Below are 26,415 nucleotides of genomic sequence, written 5' to 3'. Positions count from 1 at the left end.
TGGTCCAGAATTTATTTTATTATTATACAGACGGCCGGAATACACATAAACACATTTGACATAGTCGTATTTACATCTGCTGACTGCTGATAAACAGTTACTCCCTCTGAGTGGTGCTGTCAAATAGCGTTATTCCATCCATGCACAACAGAATGTTGTGAACCTCTTTTAGTGACATTTAGTATCTGGGAAGTACAAGACAGACAAACTTCAAATTTTGGATAGCAACTTTATTTCGTGAGTGCGACGTTTCGATATAAATTGTTGTGCCGTTGTCAAGCAATTCAAACGATCAACTGATAACCGACGTAAATGTTCTCATAAAAAACTGTTGAATGACTCCTTCCGTGTGGGTCCCGGGGCGTCCCATGTGCATCGCCCGAAATCGATCGTACGGAAAATCGCATTCGGAATCGTTCGGGTACAAACCTTTTCGAGGTAAAAGTTCAAAAGGTATGTGCGAATGTCCACGTTTTGGTAAGCTGTGTTCTGATTGGTCGATCTCAAAGGTTACCCCTCCTACTAGGATTTGTTAGACTCAGTAGAGGAGTGTAACGAATTATACTGAGACTATGTTGACTTAGACTTGGAAACCCATTGCCGTGGATGATGTTTATGATATCAGACCCAATATATCAGTCATACAGGTTGAACATTGCTGACAGCGGCACAAAACAACATACTTGTGTGCTCAAAGGCTAAAAGTATTGTGACAGTAAGAAAACAGAATCTGTGTAAAGGCTTTACTGCCGCGAACGAAATGGTAAGCCTATGGTAAGCGCATCTGCATGTGCAAATGAACCACGCCACTGGAGGGCGACATTTCGTGGGCAGGATTCATGATGCCAGCTCTAGGGCTACATCCAACAGTGTCTCAATGTTGTGTATTTGTTGATGTGCCTTCAAAAGCCGCACCCCGGCTTCCAGGACGAAAACCTCAGCATGTGGGACGTTCTGTAGTTCCGGCATGGTGGACTCCCCAACCACCCTGTAGAAAGAATATCAGTATGTAATCTCATTTGTGATCTTTCATAAATACCTCCAGTACTGTATAATGATAAATTGATACAACCTGTGCCTGTGAATGGGCACTTATGGCACCGCAATGTTAATTTGGGGTGAAAGGTTGCTGTTCAAACCTGTTCTTGTGATGGTAGGAATCCACTATTAACTTGATATGTGGCCATATTTTATGGGGCTATATGCTCACAAAGTCATGGAACGAACCATGGTGATAACTAACTTTCTGACAATCTCGCAGCCCACAAATCCTGCCACCTCCGCCATGAAGTCGGACTGGAACGTCTCTTTGTCTCCAGTGACGCTCGTCATGTACTTGAAATACTCAGCAACTGCATGAACAAGAGTGAGTGAGTGAGTTTAGTTATACGCCTCCCTCCGCGATGTATCCGCGATATGGCGACGGTCTGTAAATAAACGAGTCTGACCCAGACAGTCCAGTGATCAACAACATCAACACTGACCTGCGCAATTGGGAACCAATGACATGCGTCAAACAAGTCAGTCAACCTGACCAACCGATCCTGTTAGTCGCCTCTTACGATAGTCGCCCATGAACAAGACAGTTCCTAAATACAGAATATTGGTATTTGCGGTGAATGCTATTGTTGGTCGTATCTGTAAGTCTTGTTCAGGAAGCCAGATGTTGATAGCGCGTCCAATGCCACTTACACAGTCAGGCAAGGTGAAATGTCAGTGACCTCCGTGTTAAGACATCTCGTAGTTGGAAGGAACCTTTTCACAAAACTACCGTAACGCCATGACAGCTGTAACGCCCTGTACTTTAACATAGACTTACGGCAATAGTACGACCCTTATGTTAGACATGACCCGGCCCTCGTATTAAACCCTTCATGTCGAGCACCAGGTAGGTGGTGACAACACGGACAATGATTTAGACACTCCGGTCCCAACCGAGACTCTGTATTCACAAGCTATTACGCACTCCGACCAACATCATAAAAATTGGTTTCATTTTCACCCGCTGTAACTCTGGACATGGGCACAGTTGAGATAATCAGACTTTAAAACTTGGAATATCATGGATTCGATCCCGAGACTGATCGGAAACGATAGTGACCTTGACACTGACAAAGCAATTTTAGGGCGATTCTGTTCCATATTATCTTATAGACTGACAATAATCTTAGCGCTGCGATCAGTCCCTCAGCGTCGAAGCGCTAGCGCAAGCGCAACAGACCCAGGGAACCAGGCAGCCAAAATAGTTCCCGAATCTCATATGTTTTCTGCTACATCCACATACATTACATTACATATTTAAGAAAACACATATCCATCAGGGAATACCACACCTGTTCGCCTACAAATGCGGATAATCCTGTCAGCAAACACCCGGTGTCTAGGATCGTCCTCTGTACTGAATGAGTGACTGTAGTAGACTAAGATGTAGTTGCGGACAAGGAAGCCGACATCAAAGGAACACGGCCCTACGAACGCACACTCGCAGTCTATCATCTGAAGGAAAGAATAGGTAAAGTATAAGACTGAGGACGGATGATCATTATATATATATATATATACGTTTTGGTGTGTTGTAGGTAAGGTAATACTTGGCTCACTGCACGTCAACCTTCCCTGAGTCGTTCATCTTGTCAGTTAATGACTGAAATTTTACACGGCGTCACTACCGGCGCATTAAAAAAATACTTATCTAAATGTTTAGTTATTTCAGGTAATGTACACACAAAAGAATATACGACGACAACAACGCCGTCGTTGTCGTTGTTGCGTCACCATATCTGACACAAGAAATCATAAACTTGACCCACTCACTCATAAAACTCCAGCAGTGTGTTTAGTTCTTGGAGTATTGAGACAGGTGGGCCAACTCTTGGTAAACCTTTCATAAATGAATTTATCTAGCCTCATGTAAGAATGTCGAGTTTTGATTGGTCCACGTGACTCTGATAAAATACCATGTACATCCATCACGATCCGAGAGCGGGAGTATAAAAGTCGTGTACTCCCGCTACGAAAGTCATAATACCCCGGTACGCCTCGATGACGATGCGAAGTGAGAAAAGCGTGCGTGTTGTTTTGTTTTGATTTACTATACTTATTTTTATTTTGTATACTAATAGCATACAGCTTCTGGAAACGTCAGCATAAGTCTTCTACGACCTCTTATTGTCCTTACAGGCTGGACAGCTCCGTTTGGAATGTAATACCTTTATGTCTTTGTCTTTAACCATGATGGAGTTGTTGTGCAGGTCGCCGTGGATAAGGGCTTCCTTTTTGTTGAGGTATATGTTTTTCATGCGACTGACCGCGTGAAGCACCTGTTGGTCTCCGTAAACACAGTCCAGCTTGTCCTTCACGGTCTCCGACCACTTGTTCCTGGGATCATTCCTCACGAAGGGCTGGGTGTAGTGTATTCTCTGAATAACGTCCATCATTTCAAGGTTCCTGGCAATCAATAATGAGTGAACGCTTTAACTGTTGGGCTACCCTACCGCCCTGGCAATAAATAAGGGTATACATGAGCCAACTCAAAAGATGCTGGGGACGATGGGTTAGCCCAGTGGTTAAGGCATTTGTTGTCATGCCGAAGACCATGGTTCGATTCCCAACATCGGCAAAATGTGTGAATCCCATACTGGTGTACCCCGCCGTGATATTGTTAGGACTGCTGAAACGGCGTAAAACTTTACTGACTCAATCGATAAATGAGATTCACAGTATACATACATACATACATACAATGACAATGACGTAACTACTTTAAGTGGTATCATCATAAATTACTTGATACAGAAACCAACTGAAATTCCTTGTCCAGCTGCTTAATGGCGTCCTCCCCTATCTTGGCGACGTGGGTGTCTCTGTGTATGATGGCCACGTCTCTCGCCAGTTTGAGGGCAGCGTCGTCGTCGAGGCGGCCATTGATGAGGGAGCCGAGGTAGGCAGCATAGTCGCGAAGGTCCTGTATGCATACTGGCACGGAAATAAGTAATATGAATCATAAAGAAGTATTAATCATCTTGTGGCGGCGTTAAACATATCCCTGCCTTATGAGAAAAAATAAATTTTAAACAGGTAACAAATGCATGGATCCAAATACCCCATGAAAGCCACTGAAGACACCTGGTTCCTGGTCCACAGGCAATTTTCACAATTAAACATTTCTTACGACAGTCGCTAAGATCTCACTGTGAATGGGGGCGGTGTGAACCTAATTAAAGCGTTCACGCTGAAGACCCGGGTTCGATTCCCCACTTGGTACAAAGTGTGAAGCCCATTTCTGGTGTAAGTCGCTGTTGCTGGAATATTGCTAAAAGCGGCGTGAAATCAAAGTCACTCACTCATTCACTGTTTGTGAACCGAGACCCCGGTAGCACAGATAGTAGGTAAATGTCAAGGTCTATCACTCTAGGCAGTTCCACCAAGCAGTCGTTTAGCAAGTACCATATTGGGGCAAATCTGTAGGTTTCTTTAGCGGAGGTGGCGATTGAACCGAAGCGAGGGACGTGCGTTGCTAAACTTTGCTCGCTTCGCTCGCAAATATGAAGACTGGTCATAGTCTCTATGCTGCGCAATCCCATTTGCGCTACAGTTTGCCTGTGAGTGGACGGACCTAAAACCTCGAACGTCTGGAGCAATTAAGACAAAGTTACCGTTAGACTACTTACAGACTCTCAATAAGCTGTCATAGAAAACTGGCTGAGGCACACATCCCGGCGAAAGGTTTTGAAATTTCAACAAGGCCTTAAATTCCACGTGTCCTCGGTCCTCATGAAGTTCCAGGTCCCTCAGTGCCTGTAAATTATTCAAGTTCACATTGGTTCTAACTGCCAAAATACAAAATGATGCTTGGCGTATCAGTGCTATGAATTGCTAAAGAGTTCTCTTTTTTGTGAAGAAGATACGAAATTCATTATAGATGTCTGACTTGTCATCACAACCCATTTACATAATAATCCTTCAATCTTTTTAACATTCTTATAGCTTCTCGTCTTTGTATTCTTGAGGTGCTTGGTGTTTCAGCCGTAGAGATGACTGAGATATGATAATTATTGATCTTCCTTATATACGAGATATCACCTGGTAGTTTCCGGGTTACATTCCCCGTGACCATGTTTATCGGTTGTTGATTGCTCATAGTATTAGTCGGATAACCATATTATTTATACTTTATCCCAAGATATTTTATCTATTTTATGGTCTACAATCTATTTATCTATCATTTTTATATATTTATAAATCATATATGGCACACACCCATCTGCTATAAATGGTAAGACGCAAATAACATATTTTTTACTTTATTGTATTGTACCACGCTTGAATTTGGGTGAATACAGCATTAAACAACAGACATCCATCGTTTCACAGTCTCCACAGACCCCGGCATTGGTGGCTTCATGTCTCACTTACTTTGAAGTAAGGTCCTGCATGTTTGATAATTACACTGTTACTACAGACGTTGTTGTTATCGTCGGTGTCGACACGGAACACGTTGTTCATTCTTCCTCCCTCCAGCCCATTCAGGTGCAGTTGAGAAACGTCACCAACCCACTGTTTAAAAATCAGGAAGTGGTAAATTATATAAGATCTGTCTGCTAAAAGAATACATATTGATAATGATTCCAAAACATGGACATTTGTAGTCTTAGTATCAATGACGCCGAAGTACTACGGGGAACAGAAACTTTCTGTGACAACAATAGCTGGACGTTGTAGCTCACTTGTAGATACCTTGGAGTGAGTGGTATAGGTGGATCCGGGGTGGATGTGGGGTTTGCAGGGCTGCGCACCCCACCTTTATTCCTGAAGTTTTAGTAATAACTTTTCAAACACGCCCCTTTCAATAGTGTGCAACCCCCCAACCCCCTTTCTCGTTAAGTTGTATCCGCCCCTGAGTGTGTTTAGTTTTACTCAGATTTTTGCAATATTCCAGCAATATTCCAGCAATATCACTAGAAATGGGCTTCACACATTGCACCCGTGAGAGGGTCTTCGGCGTGACGGGCGAACGCTTAAACCACTCGGCTGTCCAACCTCCCCACCCAACAATTTAGAGTGTTAACAGAGACACTCACGTAACATTGTGTGAACATTGATTTTCAAACACTTCAAAAATAATAACTACCTTACTGAAATATATACGTAATAAAGGTTTACCAAGATGCCTAATTGCTATATTGAACATGCGCACTCATGCCGATTTTCCCCCCAATGTTACAAAATATTCTCAGAAACTGTTTGCTTCTTTAAAGTTAAATATACCATAGTGCCATACGGCTTTGTATCTTCTCGTTGCCAATATCAAAAAGGTTAAGAGGTTCTGGTTTCTATGTTTGCTGGTTCCAAGAAATATAATAGATATTTTCATTATTAAAGCGGCGAGTGAGTCAGTTTAGTTTTACGCCGATTTTAGCTACTTTCCAGCAATATCACGGCTGGGGACAAAACAAATGTGCCTCACACAATGTACCCACGTGGGGAATAGAACTATGGTTCAAGATGTGACATTTTAACATCGAGGCTACCCCACTGCCCTTAAATGTATGTTGAGTTGCGTTGAGTTGGGTATTACGTCACATCGGGATTATTCCAGCCGGTAAAATATATGTATTACAATAATACCAGCGTAAGGATCTGGACACAGTAAACAAACGCAAATACACATCCCACGGGTCGGCTTGATAACTGAAGCAATATCTAGCCAAATGTGCGCACGCCAGTCTGCCACAAAACAAACTTATTAGCTTAATGTTCACGACGCACAACGAAATGATCATTCGCCTGAAAGTGGATAAACAGGTCAAAACAAACGCTCACTTCACCTTCAATCAGCTGAGGTAAAAATGCCTGTCACGAACTTATAACAGAAAATACCCACCAACGTTAACAATGACGAAATCAGCTGATATGCATACTGAATAACGTCCCTACAAAATGTGCACGATGTTCACTCATCCGGAATAAATGGAGTTTGGGGGCCTCGAATATTAAGAAATACGGATTGTCATTACCAACAAGTGTGTCAAATTCAACGTAAAAGCAGACTACAGCGAAACCTATGGCAAAGTGACGGGGAGCTGTTTACTCACTTCATCCACGTGCTGGTCATTAGTCACAATGCAGTGGATATCGGCGACTTACCCTTAACTCTGACAGGGTTGAATGTTTCCTCAAAGCTTCTATGACTTTTTCTTGCACATAGATATCACCCATCTTCTTTTCTTTTAAACAGAAAACCGCTGAAACAGGATTTAACGGAAACCCGCTTTCAAACCCCACCACGTGATATATCTATTGTAAGGTATACGCAAGACTGATTACGTAAACGAGCGATATTTAGCGAAGTGGACTCGAGGTTATGAGTGGAATGACGCCTTTCAATATAACTTTGGCCGAAATGAAATACTGAATTGATGAGTGAGTGAGTGAGAGTGATTGTCTAATAACCTGTGCGCGTGGAGACGAAGTCACGTGACTATCGTGACGACCTATGTGGCGGCTGTCGTTTACCGCTGTAGAGAGTACACTAGAACATAAGACCACAAGGTTGTGTGAGTCGACTCAAGCCTTTGTTCCAAGTCACACCCTGCACCATATCTAACAATACTTATAGGACTGTTCATCTGTTCATAACTTAGGGGGCTTGTGTGTTTTGGGGGGTGCGGTGGCGTTTATTTTCATATTTTTATGGAGAGGCATATGCAATGAGATCGACACCCCTCTCCCATCAGGTCCCTCACGTGTTATGTTTACTTCTATTGTAAATACTCAAAAAGAAAAAAAATAGAAGAATAACCCTTTACTGCATGTCCAGCGTACAATAGGCCCGCAGCAACCCATGCTTGTCGTAAGAGGCGACTAACGGGATCAGGGGGTCAGGCGCCGACTTGGTTGACGCATGTCATTGGTTCCCAGTTGCGCACATCGATGCTTCTGCTGTTGATCACTGGATTGTCTGGTCCAGATTCGATTATTAACAGACCGCCGTGATATAGCTGGAATATTGCTGAGTGCGACGTAACACTAAACTCACTCACTCACCTTACTGCACAAATATACTTATGAATAACAACTCTTTCCATATCATAGCTGTTTTTAGGTAAGATGTATCACTAGATTTTCCAAAATCAGTATTTTTACCGCCGCTGAGGTAATGACGTTTTGATTTAAAGTTGAAGCGTCACAGTAAACTTGATGGACACTTCTAAAGCAATATACCAAACAAACATAAAAGGCAAAGTAGTTCACATGAAAACATAAAATAAATACTTTGTACTTGAAATGTGGCTGTAGCGGTAATTGATATTTTTGTGGCTTTCCCGGGCAGACACTAAATGGACAACACTCTCCTACGGTAAACTGTGTTGATTTGTGTTCCTGTGTTCTTTTACCGTGTTACTGCAGCTCTAATCCAAATTGAAATGTACAAACACTCACTCACACTTGTTTATATATGCCTCTCAATCTGTTCATCACTTGACTGATAACGGTGTTAGAACCCACACTATAACTTCAGGTCTAACTGTAATAAAAGATGTTATTCATCCATTGATTGCCATCCTTCCATCCGTCAGTATCGTGTTATCATTAAAATCAGATCTAATATGCTCGCTACGTGCTCTGATATCCATAAGACTACATGTGGTGCAAGGTATAAAGATATGTCCCAACTTGTTTGAGTAGTATATAACGTTAAGGTAGGCGTCTACCTGATCTCCTCCTGTTAACATGTACAGTAATGAGTGTACGCTTCGAGATTTGTATGTAATACTACCGTGTGTCTGTATGTTATGTCGTTTGTTGTCAGGAGATGATTATATTAGCATCGTAGTTTAAAATCTCTTACCAACTGAAGATCCGTGATATGTAACACCGCCCTATGGTAACTCGTATCGAGGTCTGTTGATATTAACCATTCTCAGCTGCTGTTGACACCATGTCTGGTGTCTATGGCGACGATATACATGTACATACAAAATTACATACTGCTAAAAAAGAGGTGATTTGTCTGTGCATCCGTCCCTCCATTCACCCAGGCACCCACACACAGACACAACCATCCATCAACCCATATATTTAGATCCTACCAACAGAGACCCATGAAGGTCCCGGGCTAGAATAGGCCTGCAGCAACCCATGCTTGCCATGAAAGGCGACTATGCTTGTCGCAAGAGGTGGTCAGGCACGTTGACTTGGTTGACACATGTCATCGGTTCCCAACTGCGAAGATCGATGCTTCTGTTCTGGATTTTGTCTCGTCCAGACTCGATTATTTACAGACCGCCGCCATATAGCTGGAATATTGCTGAGCGGGGCTTAAATCTAAACTCACTCACTCCTACCAACATAGAGATTTTATGCTAGGTACATACTTCCAAACATTTAATCCTAGGAATCAATCTGATCTTCTGTAGTCAGGTACTGGGCACATCGTATTAGCTATATATGTAGTAACTGAGATACCATTTAGATGTTCACATGCCTGTTTCGACCCAGTCTCCATTCAAGGGGGACAATCCTTGCAGTGTTGAGGCGAAATCATACCGCGGGAAAGTTTACCAATGGCTTGACTTTGAACGCGTCTCTTAAATCAAAATGAATATATAAGGAAAGGAACCATACACTTATCACATAGTCTACACATGCGTGGGCTTTCTTGGATATATTTGTTTCAGGGTCAGTGCGACTAATTAATCAATCCATGGCAAACTTACTTTGCTAATTATGTGAGTCGGGGATATTCGCTTACTTAAACTTGCTATTTTGATGCGCTTTCTTCACAGAAATGTTTCTATGCGTTCATGTTACGAGTTCGTGCGAGCGCTAAGGTGTTCATGTGACTTGGCTGCTCGTGATGTTGTTCTTCACTGTCACATCTCGTTCAGAATTTGTGACCAGATATTTGCCAAGACCAATTTCAAACAGTCCACCCGTCGTTGTTTTTTATGTTGTGTCTGCTGTCACAACATGAACCTAACACGGACTGTCCTCTTATACTCACAATATCAGCTTTCGTTAATGATCAAAACGGTCATATCAGTTGGATCAACACATAATGTCACATGAGTTCGTTTCACACATACAAAAATAACATATAAAATAACCCTTGTAGCGACATAATGTTGTAGTCTCTCCTTTCCAGCGTCATTACAAGTCACGACATCAGGTGTCACATCAAGAGTCATGTTTAATGTCAAATCCAGTTTCCAGTCCGATAGTTCAAGTCATGTTGCAGCTTGAACGGCCACCATCCCTCATTTAGGGACACTTCTTCAGAGGCGGATAGAGCGCATTTCACTTTCACACGTTTTCACGAGTTTCAACGATCATTTAATGCACTTTCAGAACAAAAAGAGGATGCGCATCCGTCAGTGCTTCTGTGTGACTCCTGCAGGCCGGTAGACCGTAGGTTTCCGGTAGCCATACACGGTGAGATTGTTAAGAAGAAAGTGCATCGCTCTCATATCGCCATGCAACGCAAAGTGGAAACTAACTGACACATTGCTTGCGACGTTATGACGACTCTGAAACATAAAAAGTGTAAGACTGATAGCATGATCTTCTAGGAGGGTTTTTCTAACAAAGATTAGAGTGAAATTAGAGTAATGTTTTCGTCAAATACAGGTTTCAATCGTATGCTTTCTGTTGCCGACCAGCACATATACTCACATGCATAAGAAACGCAACGTTTTATCCAAATAGGAAAAAAATCGTAACAATAGATTCATAACTGAGTTTCTGGCATACGGTGAAGACTGATGGTCTTTGTTAATATTTGTTGCGTTTTTGAAGGCCCGAGTAAAAACACATCATTGAAAGGAATCACTAAAACGCACCAAACCAATGAACATGTGGATGCACACACGTCTCGTGCAATCGAACATATACGAATTGCCATTAGTGGGTATAAGATACAAACTTGGGTCTATCACTCCTTGGTCAACAATGAGAAGCTTAACTCAGATTGAAAGAAACCAGACTATCGGACGTTCGGAAGCTGGAGTGTCTGCCCAAGATGGTGCCCGCCAAGTAAACATGACCATCGTCTCCAGAATTGATACAATGGTACAGAGACCACAGATGACCTTCCTCGGAGTGGTCGTTCTAGCGTCACCACCGACAAGATCGTTATTACCCGTCAACACCAGCGAGATACGTTCGTGTCAACCGCTTTACCTCTAGAAAACCTAATAGTGTCATCAGTCTTGGTAACCAATGAAATCTCTTCACTCAGTTTCGTCTATCTGTCCCTGCTTTTATGTCTTATATTCCATGTTGAAAATCTCTCTCTCTCTCTCTCTCTCTCTCTCTCTCTCTCTCTCTCTCACACACACACACACACACACACACATACTTTGTTTTATCGTTGACATCTCTAGCCACCAGCTTCTAGAATGCCTCATAAGCAAATCGTTATGTTGAGGCACTAAAAACAATCTGGTGAAAATCAGATTCACGAACTTGTGACCTAATCTGCGTACAAAGACCAAAGTCAAATGGTTCTTACACACTTTAAGGATGTGTGCAAATATGACTAATATCACTTGGACAATGAGATGGTCAATGACACTGAACTGTTGTTGATAGTATAGACGAATGTCTGGACAATAAGTATGACACTGATGTTAAATGATAATGACCATATTGTAAACTATGATGCTGCCCATGAAAAGATTGAAGCTGCTGTAAAATATTGTAAATGTGTTAAGGCTGCTGGCCCAGACGGCATCATGCCCAGAGGATTATTTGTTGAGTTCGGGTGTGCGTGAGTTGAGGTTTACGCCGTACTCCGCAACATTCCAGCTATATGGCGGGCGACCTGTAAATAGCGTTCATCTGATGTACTCATTTGCTCTTTCATCTGGTTTCATACACATGGGGGGCGGTGGGGTAACCTAGTGGTTAAAGCGTTCGCTCGTCACGCCGAAGACCCGGGTTCGATTCCCCACATGGGTACAATGAGTGAAGCCCATTTTCTGGTGTCCCCCGCCGTGATGTTGCTGGAATATTGCTAAAAACGGCGTAAAACTAAACTCACTCACTCACTCACTCATCCACATGGGTGGTCAAATGGTAGAATACGAAAAGTAGTGTAAATAATGTTGATAATTATCGGGGCATCTTGTTAATAGATGTTCTTGGTAAAGTCTTTTGTTTACTAATTAATAATCGTCTTCAGCGATCATCAGGTATATGATAGGATTCCGGAGGCACAAGCAGGGTTAAGCAAATGTTATTCTTCCACAGATAGTAATGTGTACATTGTGATGTCACTTTTTGAAGTGTCTTCCTAAAGGTGGAGGCCGTTTTCATTGTTTGTTGATTTTCGAAATACCTTCGCTTACGTTAAAAGTGCATTACTTTGGTATTCACTTTTCAGGAAAGGGGCGAGAGGCACATAAATTTCAGTTTTAAGGGACACGCATTCTAAAATATTGTTTCAGTTCGACAGTGACTCAACAGTGGAGTGTAACGAAAAAGTACGGAGACTAAGTTTACATAGATTGCATGATGTGCGTTTATGGCCGAACGTAACAGAGACTCCTGATGTGACCTTATATATGTCAACATGCCTCCAGTGCCAAACAACGGATAACTGGATACACATAAGATATAGTTTGTTTGTGTTTCATGTTACACATGATTCATAATGGCTGTATGGCGGCGAATTGTCAGCAGCTGTATTCAGTCAGGAAGTTATATTGTGAGCTTTGATTCAGGGGAACGAACAACATACGATCAACAAATCTGACCACCCAATCCATCGAGTGGTCTTACACAGAAAGCCGAACCAACCCCAGGAGCCGGTGTTATAGGGCTTTAAGTTAGTTTCACGGTCTATTCCCAAAACGTATGATTGCGTCTATCAGTTACTTACCCAGAATGGTTGCCTTTTGATCACCCAGTTCGGAGTGGTCTCTGTGAGTCCCAACAAGAACATATACAACGAGGACCAGTGGAAGACGAAGTGCCCCTGTTGATCGACACTGTAAGAAGGAAGGATGCCAAGAGAGTTCAAGCATCCCCCAATCGCCGCGTCCTCTGCTCCTTGCATTTTACAGTCCGTTGACTTATTTATGTTTTGAACAAATCTCCTGAGAACATTCCTGCTCATTACGTAGCCCCCGCCACCACTGTGATAGTGAAGACGTTTCCCCTCGAGTTTACATCCATAATACACCGGTGCATCCGGGTCTTTGGTCCTCAGGAAATGACGTAAGTTTTCGACAATGATGAATGTGTCATCATCAGCTTTTAAGAACCAGTCGGCTTTGTCCGAATAGACCTTGTCAATGTACTGCAAAGCAGCTCTAACCTTCTTGACTAGGTTCCGTCTTCCCTCTGGTATACCTAAGCCTATTGTGGGAAATTGTTTATCTGTAACGGAACTGAAATACAGAGTGATGTCACAGTTACCTCCCCATGTTTCTTTGACAGCAAGAGTCCTGTTCCTCAAATTCTTAGGTTGGGTAAGTATCCAACACAATATCCGTTGTCCTGGAAACGACAGTGGATTATTAATACCACTCAACCGACTGGTAGCAAAATCGTACAAAAAAACCAACAGTTGTTTAAGTGAATTGTCACCAGAATGGTTGAATCTCTGAACTACCTCTTATAGAGGTAACAAGACTGGAGAGGATCACTTATTTCAGTTTCAAACTAAAATCAGATTAAGACTTTTTCTTACATTAGATTTAGTATCTTGTACCTTTGTCAATAGTGGGTACTGCATGTAGGGCGTATTTCAAACTATTTAGCACATCCCGTGGAAATAGATCACCCTTTCGTCTTGAAATATTCAGTTTGGTGATAACCAAAGTCAGAACAACTACGATTCCTGCTAGCATTCCGTAGCACAAAGCCCAGGATGCCTTCATTCTTGAGTTTCCTACAAAATAAAACGAAAAGTGGTATGTATGAAATAAGAGTAAATGCGTGGGATTTATGTCCGAGTGATACATTGTAACTATGTTTAATATGAGACTTATTCAAGTACCACGATCAACAAAACAGATACGTCTCACTACATTTACATTCTAAAATATGGTATACAGAAACTTTACAAGCATGTAAGATTTGGCACCATAGGAATATATTACAACACCACTCGTATGCAGTTTTGGGAGACGGTACAAACATTATTGAGTGACATTGTGTTTTGTAGGACACCTATTATCATGAGAAATCGATAATGATTCATAAACACATGAGTACGATATAGTCGGAGTTGTACAGTTCGTCATGGTTATGGGAAAATCGTACAAATTATATAGCACTGATATCTTTCCTTATGTATGTAAATTGAATTGTTGTACCCGATTCCACAAGCCATTCTACACCACTGCTTGTGGTGAAATCCAATTTCAAAATTAAACTGACATGCCACAATATACTAGTTATAGAAGTACTGTTTAATGGAGCCATATTCAAAGCTCGCTGGTACGCCCAGAAATAATCTTCACCCGTAATTCGGTTATTTTTGAGTATTTGTTTGTACTGGTGCACTCATTAACTAATTGTTTCTTATTGTCAAACTGTACGTCACTGGCTAACTGTGAGACGTTGTGTATCATTGGCTACCAATGCGACATTGTGTGTCACTGGCTGTCTGTGTGATAGTGTGTGTCTTTCATTACGTGTGCGTCGTCATGTTTCTTTGGCTGTTTGGCTGTGTGTGTCATTGACTAACTGTGTGACAGTGTGTGCTATTGACCTCACCATGTTTCACTGGCCAAATTTATCATAACTGGATGGACGCCTTCGTGTGTCACTGGCTGAACTTGGTGCATCATAGTGAATCCCCCGGAAGCATACTCTCGCAGTGCTCACAATATTGATGAATTGCCTGTATTTATATACCCACTTTAATCCATACATTATGCGTATGTTGTTTACTGAGTCGTTGCAATACCAATATTCCCGTTCATCGATGCAGTAAAGCGTTGATTAGTAATGTGCATGTTACGATCAATTCAATGAAGAATCAATCTTTTCAATCTGAATAATTAACTTCAGCAGCACATTATGGATTACCGTACATGGTGTGCATTGGCGTGTTAGTAAACACGAGGATTTGGTATAGATTTCGACAAAGACGTTATATACATGAGCATTAATTAGGCACCTCCTGAATTAAAGAATAGAGTTAATAACTTTGGCCTAAACAGGCAACCATACCTGCAACCTTACTGGAATACACTTGCGATGCACTTTCTTCACACAATATCACAAAAGCTAAGACTCTTATGTTCACAGGGTGCCCACTGCGGGAAGTTCATGATCGTAGTAAGTGCAATTTGCGATAGGCGAGACGGAGACCCGACTTACTTCCGGTACCAGATTTCCTTGGGCAAGCGTATATTCAAGAACCAGTTATGGTTCCAAATTGCTCAACCGCCCAAAATGACTATACTAGACTGGACCAAGTGTACAACCATGCTTGGCTGTCACAGCAGTTGACAGTTGGCTAATTTAATAGTTGGCCAATTTGGAGATTGTCAGAGAGGAAATGTGTTATTCCTACAAGGGTTATCGTTTCCTTACTGTCAACTGACAATAATGAGGCTTTTCGAAAAGATTTGCCAGAAGACGTTCGGATTACCGAATGTTTTAACAATGTATTCACAATAATCACATGCTAGATTGGTATGTCGGGGTCGGTATGTGACAATGTCGGATTAACGAGAGTAATTATCACTGTTTAATATGGTTTTCTGATTTTGTGGACGGATTAAGGCGATTGTCGGATTATTGGGTGTAGGATAGACGAGAGCTGACTGTACTGAGGTGTCGCGAAGTGCCCTGACCTACTTGTGGGCCGCACAGAGACGTTTAATGAGGCATAACAGCATGAGGTGAACCAAGCCAGTGATCCCTTGGCTGGTGGATAAGTGACGGTACATGGTTGTGTTTTGTGGTTGGATCTCAACGCACAGAGAATGTTATCAACAGGAAGGACAAGATACCGCCGTCGTGCCACATTAAAAAAACCATCCAATTGTCTGTGGTCCAATATTCATGAATGACAAACCCCAGCTTACACCCGCATCGCCCATTTACAGAACAACGTCATCGAAGCATTATTTTGGTTCGCATGGAGGTCTTTAGTGCTTGTTTCAAGTACATATAAGGAGATTGGCAGCGGTGGCTACAAGGAGAACTGATCACCAGTGATAGGTCATGCAATCACAACTATTATTTATGAACTGAACGAAAATCAGACTGATGGAGTAGTCATGGTGACCACGCGTTCCAGTTTTGTTGATGTTCACGTTTTTGTGTGTTATTGTCAAATTTCAGTTTCATGTCTTTGTTTGTTTTCATAGAATATACAGAAACAGTGTTTTCGTAAAAATGCAGATGGTGCTTAAGTAATGCGCATGTGTATATAAACAGAAACAGAATGATTCGTGCAGTTATGAAGGAACCCATACCAAACCTGTGCAACAGATATGATATACAATCAACAATCAATCTAAAGCGTTCATTAAAAAATCTTACCTTCACATCAAATTATTTGATACAAACCCCCAAGACGCATCCCAGTACACTCTAGTAAGCGTGTAAGAGTACTTGACTGGCACTCGCGAACATTATACCTTCCTTACATTTAAATTTTCTATGTATCAGACTCACTATGAACAAGCTGCTCATACCTTAATGATATGATCCCAATGATTACTGCCTGATTACAAATACAGGACGGCCTTCAGAGTGGCAACAGGTTTCGCAAAATCGTAACCTGATCGGACCTGGAGCTTTAGGCACTTCACATGGTCGATGTACATTGTGTACATATATCTCCCATTATATTTATTCCATCACACGTGTGTTTGTGAATGCGAAATTAGAGCAAGAAAAGTTCGTAGTTCTTTCCATATCTCTAAGAAATTATTTAAAGCTTGAAATATAATTTTTTTTATTTACGTCAGCACTTTACATATGACCACTACAGAAGCGTGTACAATCTGTTTGAAAGGGTCATCAACGCTCCATTTCTACAGCTTTAAACTTGTGGAATAACCAGATGGATCAGGTCCAAAGATATATTTCAGAATATAACACTCCTTAAAAACAGGGGTTATTTGGACATCGGTTCAAATGTCCAATTTGTTTAGAGATATTTATTACTAATTATATTTCTATTCAACTTCTACCGGATATCTAGTTCCTGTAACTGTTTGTAAAGTGTGAACGTAGATACTGTGACCGCTAGAAACCTTGATGGACGCAAAGGAATTTAAAAAATCGATGCTTTTGATTTAGTGAGTAAAACCGCCACGGACAGTCAAACATTCATTCTGTGGGGTAGCCTAGTGGTGAAAGCGTTCGCTCGTCGCGACGAAGACCGGGGTTCGATTCCCCACATGAGCAGTGACAATTAGTGCACGGTAAGCAGGCACCTTGCAAACAGTGCAACGTTGTCAACAGTGTCATTGTGCTACCCCGACCCTTATTGCAGGGTCAGTATGACTGACCGAATCTCTAAGCTTGATACTGTGGTTCTGTGAGTCATAGTGAAGCTTACCCACACTTTAACCACAGGCAAACTGTAGGCTAGCGCAAATGGGGTGGCGCAGCATAGAGAATATGACTAGTCTTTTTATATGTGAACGACCGTTGGCAACGTACTACCTTCGCTTCGGATCGAAAAATATTTTTCATGTCAAAATAAAATATCCCCACGGTCAAAGGTACACTCCCATTTCCTCACTTGGTTGTGCTCTCACATTTCCTAGCCCATTTTCGTAACATTTATCCTACATAAAAACACAGGGGAGGTAACTGTAAGCATTCCATATGGAATAATACCCCCTGTTCCTTCACTCCGTTGAGGCTGGAAGGGGGAATGGAGGCGAAGAACGGTCTGATACACCTTCGTTTCGCTTAAAATGTTAGATAAAAATATTTCACGTGAGTCATTGTTCAACATGGGGTTGGAAATGTGACAGTACAACCCAGTGAAGTAATGGGTGTATACCTTTGGTGGTGGCGATATTATATTTTGACATGGAAAATATTTTTTGAACCGAAGCGAGGAAAGTACGTTGCCAACCTTTGCTCGCTTCGCTCGCATGTAAGAAGACTGGTCATTTTCTCTATGCTGCGCAACCCCTTTGCTTTAACCAATCCACGGTCACTATAAGCTCCCCAGCAGGCAATTGTTTGGGATTCAGTTCATCGTCGTCACAACCACGCCTATTACGATATGCAAAATGAAACGTTCGTCTGAAATCCTGATAACCCAGACGCGCATTGGCCTCTGTTGTCAATATGAACTGTCTTAGGAGCGTCACAACACGTGCCTGTCGACCTGTAAGCCGCATGTTGATGGTTTCTAATCATCTGACACCAGAGGCCCGAATGAATGTTTGCAACATTTTAATTCCCTTTTCTCTTAAACCGGTTTTGGATGAGTAGATCATGTACTCTTGTCACTGACCTGGTAGTCGAATCATAGACTATGAGTGTGTGAGTGAGAGAGTTTCGTTTTACAAGGCACTCAGCCATATTCCAGCTATATGGCGGCGGTCGGTCTGTAAATAACCTTGTCTGTACCAGAAAATCTAGTGATCAACACCATGACATGTGTCAACCAAGTCAGCGAGCACGGCCACCCGATCCCGTAAGTCGCTCCTTTCGACAAGCATAGTTGCCTTTTCTGGCAAGCATGGGTTGCTGAAGCCCTATTCTACCCCGGGATCTTCACGGGTTTCACAGACTACGAAACTCCACGGGTTTCAAACAGATTACAGGTGAGCAGAATCAAGAAGATTGACAGAAACACTGAGCTGTTAAAATCAACTATGTAATCCTACCAAGCTGCGTGGCGCCACATTACTGAGTCATGTTGTCTATTGAAGTATTAATATGCTGGGTGAGGCTGTCAGATCTCCACACTGGCTAAACAGTAATCCAAGACATGCCGTGTACACATGGAGACATCAATACAACCAGCTGCTGGTGATGACAATACAGGGACTAATGGAAGGGCACTGTTTGTTCACAGTACATACAGCAGCGTGTAGGACAAGACAACATCACCATGACTATGAAGCCGGACATGCATTGAGTCCGTGTGAGCATCAAGACACCCCAACATGACCGCATCTTTTCGAGGTGCTGCTGTTGGTCTTACAGTTGTGCTTCTTTCTTACAACTTGAAGCTTCATTGGAGGAGCAGCGAGGAAGGTCGTCGTAACAAGCAAATTGTGGTGCACACGCGGGACTCGGGCCAAACAGAAAACAGAGGAAGATGTACGTATCATGCATACAGTTGTAGAATTCAGTTTAATACCTAAGTATGGGAACACAATAGTTATTGAAGATTCCTAAGTAAAATTCACAATAAGAAAATGCGGTTTTGTATCTCTTGTCTTGGGGTGTGGAGAAATGTCGTACTAAAGCAAAGCTATCTTGTAGCCTCCCCAATACATGTTTCTATATCCATGCCAGTGGAAAATATAAAATGATCAGTACCAAACTATCGAGACTGTACGTACTCAGCAGACAGCCAGTAAATTCAAGGGAGGAAATTATCCTTCTTGTGGTTTTTTGGGGGGCAGGTACTGTTGACGGCAGCTGGACTGTAACCATGTCTATTTATATAGGTACATTCATCTTTAAGGCTTCAATTTATTGAACCTTAATAATACAATCCTGAAACCTTTATACAACGCATTATATTTCCAAAGTGAGTGAGTGGGGTTAGTTTTATTCCGCTTTTATCAATATTCATTCAATATCAAGAAGGACACCAGAAGTTCTAGTGGGCTTCACACACTGCATTATGTTTCTTTTCGACGTTTTAGATACGTGTTCTTGTACCGGTTTGGAGATCAGTATCGAATCTATATCGAACATGAGATCGGTACAAGAATCTGTATTTGAACCTTAGATAGGTACAAGAATCTGTATTGAACCTTAGATCGGTACAAGAATCTGTATTGAACCTTAGATCGGTACAAGAATCTGTATTGAACCTTAGATAGGTAGAAGAATTTGTATTCAGCCTTAGATCGGTACAAGAATCTGTATTGAACCTTAGATCGGTACAAGAATCTGTATTGAACCTACGATCGGTACAAGAATCTGTACTGAACCTTAGCCGGATCAGGCTCGCTGACATAGTCAATGCATGTCGCTGTATTTGCGTAGATCGATGCCCATGAAGTCAATTACAAGATTATCTATCTGGTCAAGACTTGATTATTTACCAACCGCCGTCATTATAGCTTAACATTGCTGAGTGCGTCGTTAAACAACAAACCCAAAGTCTGCATATACTGTAAAACATATACTAGGGACATAAAGTCACTGTGGATTATTTGGAGTGTTAACCACTGTTTAACTGTTGGCAGGATAAGATCAAATCTGTATGACTTGACACTAGGCATCGTGACACGCCCTTGAAGTGATGTGGGGCAAAAGTCAGTTCACAAATTCATCATCATGCTGGTCCCTCATTGGTGTTGATACAGGTTTGACATCGACGACGCCTAGACGACACTAAGCGATTGGAGAAAGCTTGGGGAATGATGTTCTATGTCTGAAGCAACGCTTGTTCAGTTAATGGCTGATTCTGGGTTAGACGTGAACGTCGCTCCGTTTCGTCCCAGACATGCTCAATAGTGAACGATCCGGAGAAACAGTTGGCAGTGGGAGTTCAGGAGTCTTTTTCTACCTCAGAAAACGACCTGTGGAAGGGACTGTCATGAAGTTACGTGCCCTGTCCGTGAATGAACGGTTGCACATGGGGTCCTATTATCTCATCTCTGCATCACAGTCCGTTTGCCACTGACGGTGACAAGTTGTGTTGGACCATGAAATGTCATGCCACCTCTTACCTTATAGCTTTTCCTACAAAACTGTCGACGTTGAGCAACGCGTTACCGTTGAAAAATGCAGCTTCTCCGCCTGCACACATTTGTAATGACATCTGAGCTATCCAGAAGAAATCTCCACTCGCCACTGAACTAAACACTATCACAACCCTGTTTCTTATGCCGTAGATGCTGTAAGCACCAGGGAAGACGTGACTGTCGGTGATCTTGGAAGAAAATCGGACGCTGTGCCACTCGGTCGCTTCCGTACACACTGTAACTGATTGGACGTAAACCAGGAATGGTCGGAGCAGTCAAACTGGAATTTCGTCTGGAATTGATTCGTTAGATGGGTAAAGCGTTGTCTTGCTCATGTGACGTCATGCTTGTTCCCGTAATGCTGAAAACGTCTCCATAGAGATGAGAAACATGTTTCGATGGAAACCAAAATCTCTGGCCAGCGGAAACGCTGATTTTCTGTAAGTCGTGGTATACGCGCAGGGCTCAGTAAACCTTAAATTATAATTAAGGTTCGAAAAAAACTACGTATACTTTCTTCTGCCTGTAGCGGCGGTAGGTTCGCTCGTCACGCTGAAGACGCGTGTTACGTTCCAAGGTACAGTTATTGCCATGATATTGCAAGAAAATTGCCAAAAGTAGCGTAAAACTACTCACTCACTTGTGCCGTTCGCTGCACGTCAAGTTTCTATCCCTTTGGGGTAGCCTAGTGGTTAAAGCGTTCACTCGTCCCGCCAAATACCTGAGTTCGATTCCCCACATGGGTACAGTGTGTGAAGCCTAGTTTTGATGTCCTACCCCGTGATATTGCTGTAATATTGCGACGGCGTAAAACTAAGTTAATTCACTCACGTATTCTATCCCATTGCAATATGTGATCTGTTGTAGACAATTTTTTTTTATCATTGCGAACTCGTGTCTCACACAGCTCCTCGAATATTGTGCTGGATACTGACACAACCAAAGAATCTCAAAAACAGAACTGCTTCGGTGAAAGAAACATGGGCAAGAGAGTGTGACACAACTCTCTTCTTCAGCTCTTTGAATGACTCAACATTCCCAACAATCGGTCTTGGTTTTGAAGAGAAACGTAGAAATCTAATCAAGAAAACTATGGGTGCATTGCGTTACATTTTCAAAGATTACATACACGAAGCTGATTGGTTCCTAAAAGCAGACGATGATACATATGTCGTTGTAGACAACCTACGTCACTTCCTGAAAGACAAGAACCCGGATGAGCCTATATACTATGGTTCCAAATTTATTCTGGAAGATTTCACCTATCACAGCGGAGGAGCAGGTTATGTGATGAGCAGGGACTTGGTAAAAGACATAGTGCTCCACAGTAATGAGAAACAAGAGTGCGAAGAAAAGGGCGCTGAGGATAGACGGATCGGGATGTGTGTAAAGGCCCTTGGTGGAGTAACCGGAAACAGTACAGATCATAATAATCTGGAAGTCTTTCACTGGTCGTCTGCTGAGTACTTTATGATTGGACAGACTGTCACCACACCTTCTTGGGTGCACATGCGACAGCCATTTTGGGTAGGTGGATTTTCGGGTGTTTGCTCAAACATATACCTTCGAGAAGGCATAGAATATCTGTACAGGAGAAATTTTATGGATAGCAACTTCTTGGGTTTATTTTCATGACGTTATCCTAGCCCCCTTATCAGGTTGAGCTGAACTGAACAGTAAGGCTAACTGTTAACTCTGCCCAACAGTTAGCCTTACTGTTCAGTTCAGCTCAACTTGATGAAGGGGCTAGGATAAGCCTCGTAACGTCATGAAAATAAACTCAAGAAGTTGCTATCCATGAAATTTGTCCAGTATTGCTACGCCAACTTCTAAATGCCTTTGAAGAATCACATAGAATATCTGGCCTTTAGCTTTTGACGTTTGGGACAAACGTTATGTTTTCATTGTAATGTCCCCTTAACCAGATTAATTGCTGTGTTGGATCAAACATCCGATACAGGAAATAATCTTCACCTTTCAAGATTGAAACAAAGGATTTTAACTGGTTTCCTTGTGCTGTTTGTTGAGACATATGCCTTCCAGAATCCATAAAGTCTCCAGTCTGTAGCTTTTCCCGTCTGGGATAACTTTAACTCACTCTAATGTGTTCATAACGAGTGGTAGTTATGTGCTATAGAAAGAAAGCCTACACGGTGAACGATTCTAAGCTAAATGTGCACAATCATCACTTGACATTGTCACCTTACCCTCGCGTGATTCTAAAAGTGTTTGAACAAAGTAAAATATTATTCCAAACAGGAGTAAGTTTTGCTAATTATTTTGGGGTTACTATTTTATGCTTACCGTATATTTTGCTTTTCTGATTCACAAGTCAAGCAGGTCCGTATGAGTATACCGATCATATCATCCGAGAGAGTGGTCAATACACATGTCCATGTTTTGAAATGTACATACTGTGTTTTACAGAAATCAAACAACAGACTGAGCGACGTATCAGTATCGTTTCACTACATGAATCAAGGAGACATGCGGGCAATACATTACCTCCTGAACAACCTGATCGTTCATGGATTCCATAAGCCCAACACATGCAGGTAGCACGTCGTGGTGCAGGGTGCAGTTTGATCCTCCGTCGGTCTCAGAGGTAACACATAGTGAGGTCATGTTTGTGCCTCGGTCATATCAGCTGCTCTCTACAGAAACAAGGACAAGCAGGGGCAGTGCTCTTTTGTGGAGATGATTGTGCGTCTGTGATATCAATTGCACATTACAGAAACAAAGACAACCAAGCGCGGTGCTTTTGTGTGACGATGTTTGTGTCTCTGTCGCATCAACCGCTTCAAAACTCCGAAAGTTAAGGAGAATATGGACCAGTCGTTCACAAGACCTCAGTAAGGACCATTCCGTAAAGCATGGTGGATATACCTGATCCTTGCTGTAAAGCATTACACATTAACAGTGAATAATTTAGACGTGCAGCCAAATATATAACAGCAAACCACTCACACACACCCCGTTACCCTAGACGGTTTTATTCCATTAGGATGAATACCTAAACCCGTTGTAATACCGCTGAATGCGCCGTCAAAAAGATACATACTCTACTACATACAATATAGTCAGAATTGTACAGGCGACCCTGATTTCATACAGATGTAGAAAGGGCTTTGCCTTTTCTATTTACAAACATTTTGGCAGTTGGGTGCTTAATATTCAGAGTTTGGCCGTGGAATTTTGCCTGACAAATACGGTTTAATCCATTTCCTGTCTTGCTTAGAAATGAAACTTTGCAGATACAAGACTATGGCCACGATGACTGTGAAGAGTCATTTAGTTTTAGTATTGCTGGATTTGCTCCAGTATTGTTTTCTTGTTTATAAATTTATGGTCGTTTGATCAACCAGAAATATGACACCTATACCATATGTTGCAAATTGATTGACGTGTTGTCATAAAATCCATAGAGCAGATGGTCGTATTGGACTCCAAAGGCTCAATACTTATTTGAAATCAGCTCATGAAACCGCAGCCTTCTCTGAACAAACATGAACACAATCATGTATATTGTCAATTCATCATTATCCAGACGTGTGTGCATCACTCATTGATCATGCAGTGTTCGGACGAATAGACTTATTAAAGGTAGTCATTGATCGTACATTTCATCGTACGGTTTTCGTGAAGGCTTTCAAAGACACAGGATATGATGTGTACTAGAATGTGTTGTTTACTGAATATGCCGATTCCTTCTTGTGACATGTCAGAGAGAGGATTCGCAGTCGGCCACATGTAACCTCCAGGCTTTTGGAATGGTTCCAAAACAAAGAACCTTTAGCTATGTTATCAAATCAAAATTACTGTAGCTTTCGATGACGCTGTAATGATTGATGAACAGTTGTGATAGGGGCCACGTAGACGGGTGAGGAGTTTGATGTAGTTGACTACAGTTAGTGAGTGAGTGAGTGAGTGAGTGAGTACGTTAGTGAGAAACCCATGAGTACTGGTATCATATTAGAAACGTGATAAGGTGATATCACGGATCATAAGTTTCCTAAGGTAGGCAACTGTGTACTGCAAATATCCACGAAGGCCTTGTCAAAATACAGTGTGAAAGCCTCGCTTCCATGCAAACGTTTCACGAGAGGTCGCCGCAAGGACTCATTCAGAACTGAAAATATACTCATGGAAACGAAAAGGAAAGTATACGTGTACCTTTATTTATTTCCAGAATTTCACACACAGTGGAATACAACTAAGACAAAATGCCCAAACCAATCAACGGGTTGTTGATTCAAGTTGGCCAACAGACTTTCTACTCAGATTTTAAAGCAATGTTGAAACATGTAACTACCTTTTCGGGTTGACACTTTGTTCCCAAATCCGAAATAATGAGATTCCGAGATAAAGAGCCTTTTCAGTATGACAAAATAAAGATTACATCGGGACCCGAAGTTCAGTCCGGTATATACAACAGTCCGAGAAAGACAGAGTTCGAGCTGGACAGAGTAACTGTACATACCTGGTGAAAAACCTCGGAGAGGAATTCAGGAACACTTGTACTTTGAGTTCCATTCTTCGTTTCCATGAGTATACATAGAATAATATACTACTCAAAGAAAGATTGTTATTAATTTACACACTTAAGGTTCAGCAATACTGGGCAGTCCTGAAGAAAACCTGAAGGAACAACGGTCCAATGCTGCAAGAAACTGTTCGTCACAAATGACAAGTGTTCCAAGGTCAAGGTATAATAATATGATGCATGTAATGCATGTCAAAACATTGATTAGAGAACAGTCTCGTTTCCGGTTTACTTGGTTCCGTCCTATTGCGCAACTTAGTGCGATAACCAGTCCAGAATTTTTAGACTATGTCAGTTAACTGGATGCATAAATATTAATCAGTATGATTTGATAAGTCTATGCACTTGAATATTGCAACACTAATTATAAGGTCCTACTAATCCTAGCAAACACGTCGTAGGGCATGCTCTGTCGTAAAGCGAGCTCTGACAAGCGGAAACCTGGAAATCGTGGAAATCTCAAAACGAGGCTCTGCCGCTAAAAAAAATTGGCTTTCTCTGACGGAACTGATATTACACGAACCTCGTTGTGCCTTACAGAACTGCCCTGAATAATCTCAAAAAACACATAACAGTTTTAACCAGTGAGTCAGATGCATTGTGACTCATTTTACGACCTCATCCAACATGGGCAGTCTGCAGTTTAATAGTTAAGGTATGCTGCCTGAACCTCGACATATAGAAAGACGGTGTTATTAAAGTTTATAATTACTATTCATTTATAAATATCATTTCCTTATAAAACAAGGAATTGGAATTCAGTTTAACTAGAATTGTTTGAGGTGTCAATTTACACTTTTACACGAGAAAATTCGGATCGGCTGACAAATAGGGCAGTGTCTGAATAGGTCAATGAGACTTATGTTTCGGTATGCCAGTTTTGGCAACGTAGATCTGGATGATTTAGGAGCGATGTCGATTTTAGTCCTTATGAACTACGTAACATGACAGCAGCTGGTTTCAAGAAATATTATTTGGGTTTGTGACTGCACCAAGTACAGA

General features: G+C 41.8%; 3 protein-coding genes across 4 annotated transcripts; 1 reads left to right on the top strand and 2 right to left on the bottom strand.

Annotated features, from left to right (window-relative positions):
• Positions 1-212: 212 nt before the first annotated feature.
• Positions 213-9,509, bottom strand: LOC137284770 (methylthioribose kinase-like). 2 transcript variants are annotated; one of them, XM_067816738.1, is made up of 8 exons: positions 9,378-9,509; positions 5,416-5,556; positions 4,671-4,797; positions 3,804-3,975; positions 3,210-3,447; positions 2,334-2,496; positions 1,244-1,352; positions 213-988 (listed from the first exon to the last, which is right to left on the bottom strand). In XM_067816738.1, the coding sequence occupies exons 2-8, from the start codon at positions 5,503-5,505 to the stop codon at positions 838-840; spliced, it is 1,050 nt and encodes a 349-aa protein (XP_067672839.1). In that variant the 5' UTR covers positions 5,506-5,556; positions 9,378-9,509; the 3' UTR covers positions 213-837. The 2 variants fall into 2 exon arrangements, with proteins under 2 accessions (XP_067672839.1, XP_067672838.1); XM_067816737.1 differs by lacking the exon at positions 9,378-9,509 and adding an exon at positions 7,147-7,303.
• A 143-nt stretch (positions 9,510-9,652) lies between these two features.
• Positions 9,653-16,684, bottom strand: LOC137284773 (glycoprotein-N-acetylgalactosamine 3-beta-galactosyltransferase 1-like). Its single transcript, XM_067816740.1, has 4 exons — positions 16,510-16,684; positions 13,718-13,897; positions 12,884-13,503; positions 9,653-10,529 (listed from the first exon to the last, which is right to left on the bottom strand). The coding sequence occupies exons 2-4, from the start codon at positions 13,884-13,886 to the stop codon at positions 10,374-10,376; spliced, it is 945 nt and encodes a 314-aa protein (XP_067672841.1). The 5' UTR covers positions 13,887-13,897; positions 16,510-16,684; the 3' UTR covers positions 9,653-10,373.
• A 2,221-nt stretch (positions 16,685-18,905) lies between these two features.
• LOC137284341 (glycoprotein-N-acetylgalactosamine 3-beta-galactosyltransferase 1-A-like) lies at positions 18,906-24,496 on the top strand. The gene is made up of 3 exons (XM_067816115.1): positions 18,906-19,266; positions 21,778-22,397; positions 23,298-24,496. Exons 1-3 carry the CDS (start codon positions 19,110-19,112, stop codon positions 23,427-23,429), a joined length of 909 nt encoding a protein of 302 aa, XP_067672216.1. The 5' UTR covers positions 18,906-19,109; the 3' UTR covers positions 23,430-24,496.
• The last annotated feature ends 1,919 nt before the right edge of the window (positions 24,497-26,415 follow it).

Source organism: Haliotis asinina, chromosome 5, assembly GCF_037392515.1.
Source record: "Haliotis asinina isolate JCU_RB_2024 chromosome 5, JCU_Hal_asi_v2, whole genome shotgun sequence".
Taxonomy (NCBI): domain Eukaryota; kingdom Metazoa; phylum Mollusca; class Gastropoda; order Lepetellida; family Haliotidae; genus Haliotis; species Haliotis asinina.
This window is presented reverse-complemented; position numbering and strand designations above follow the sequence as displayed.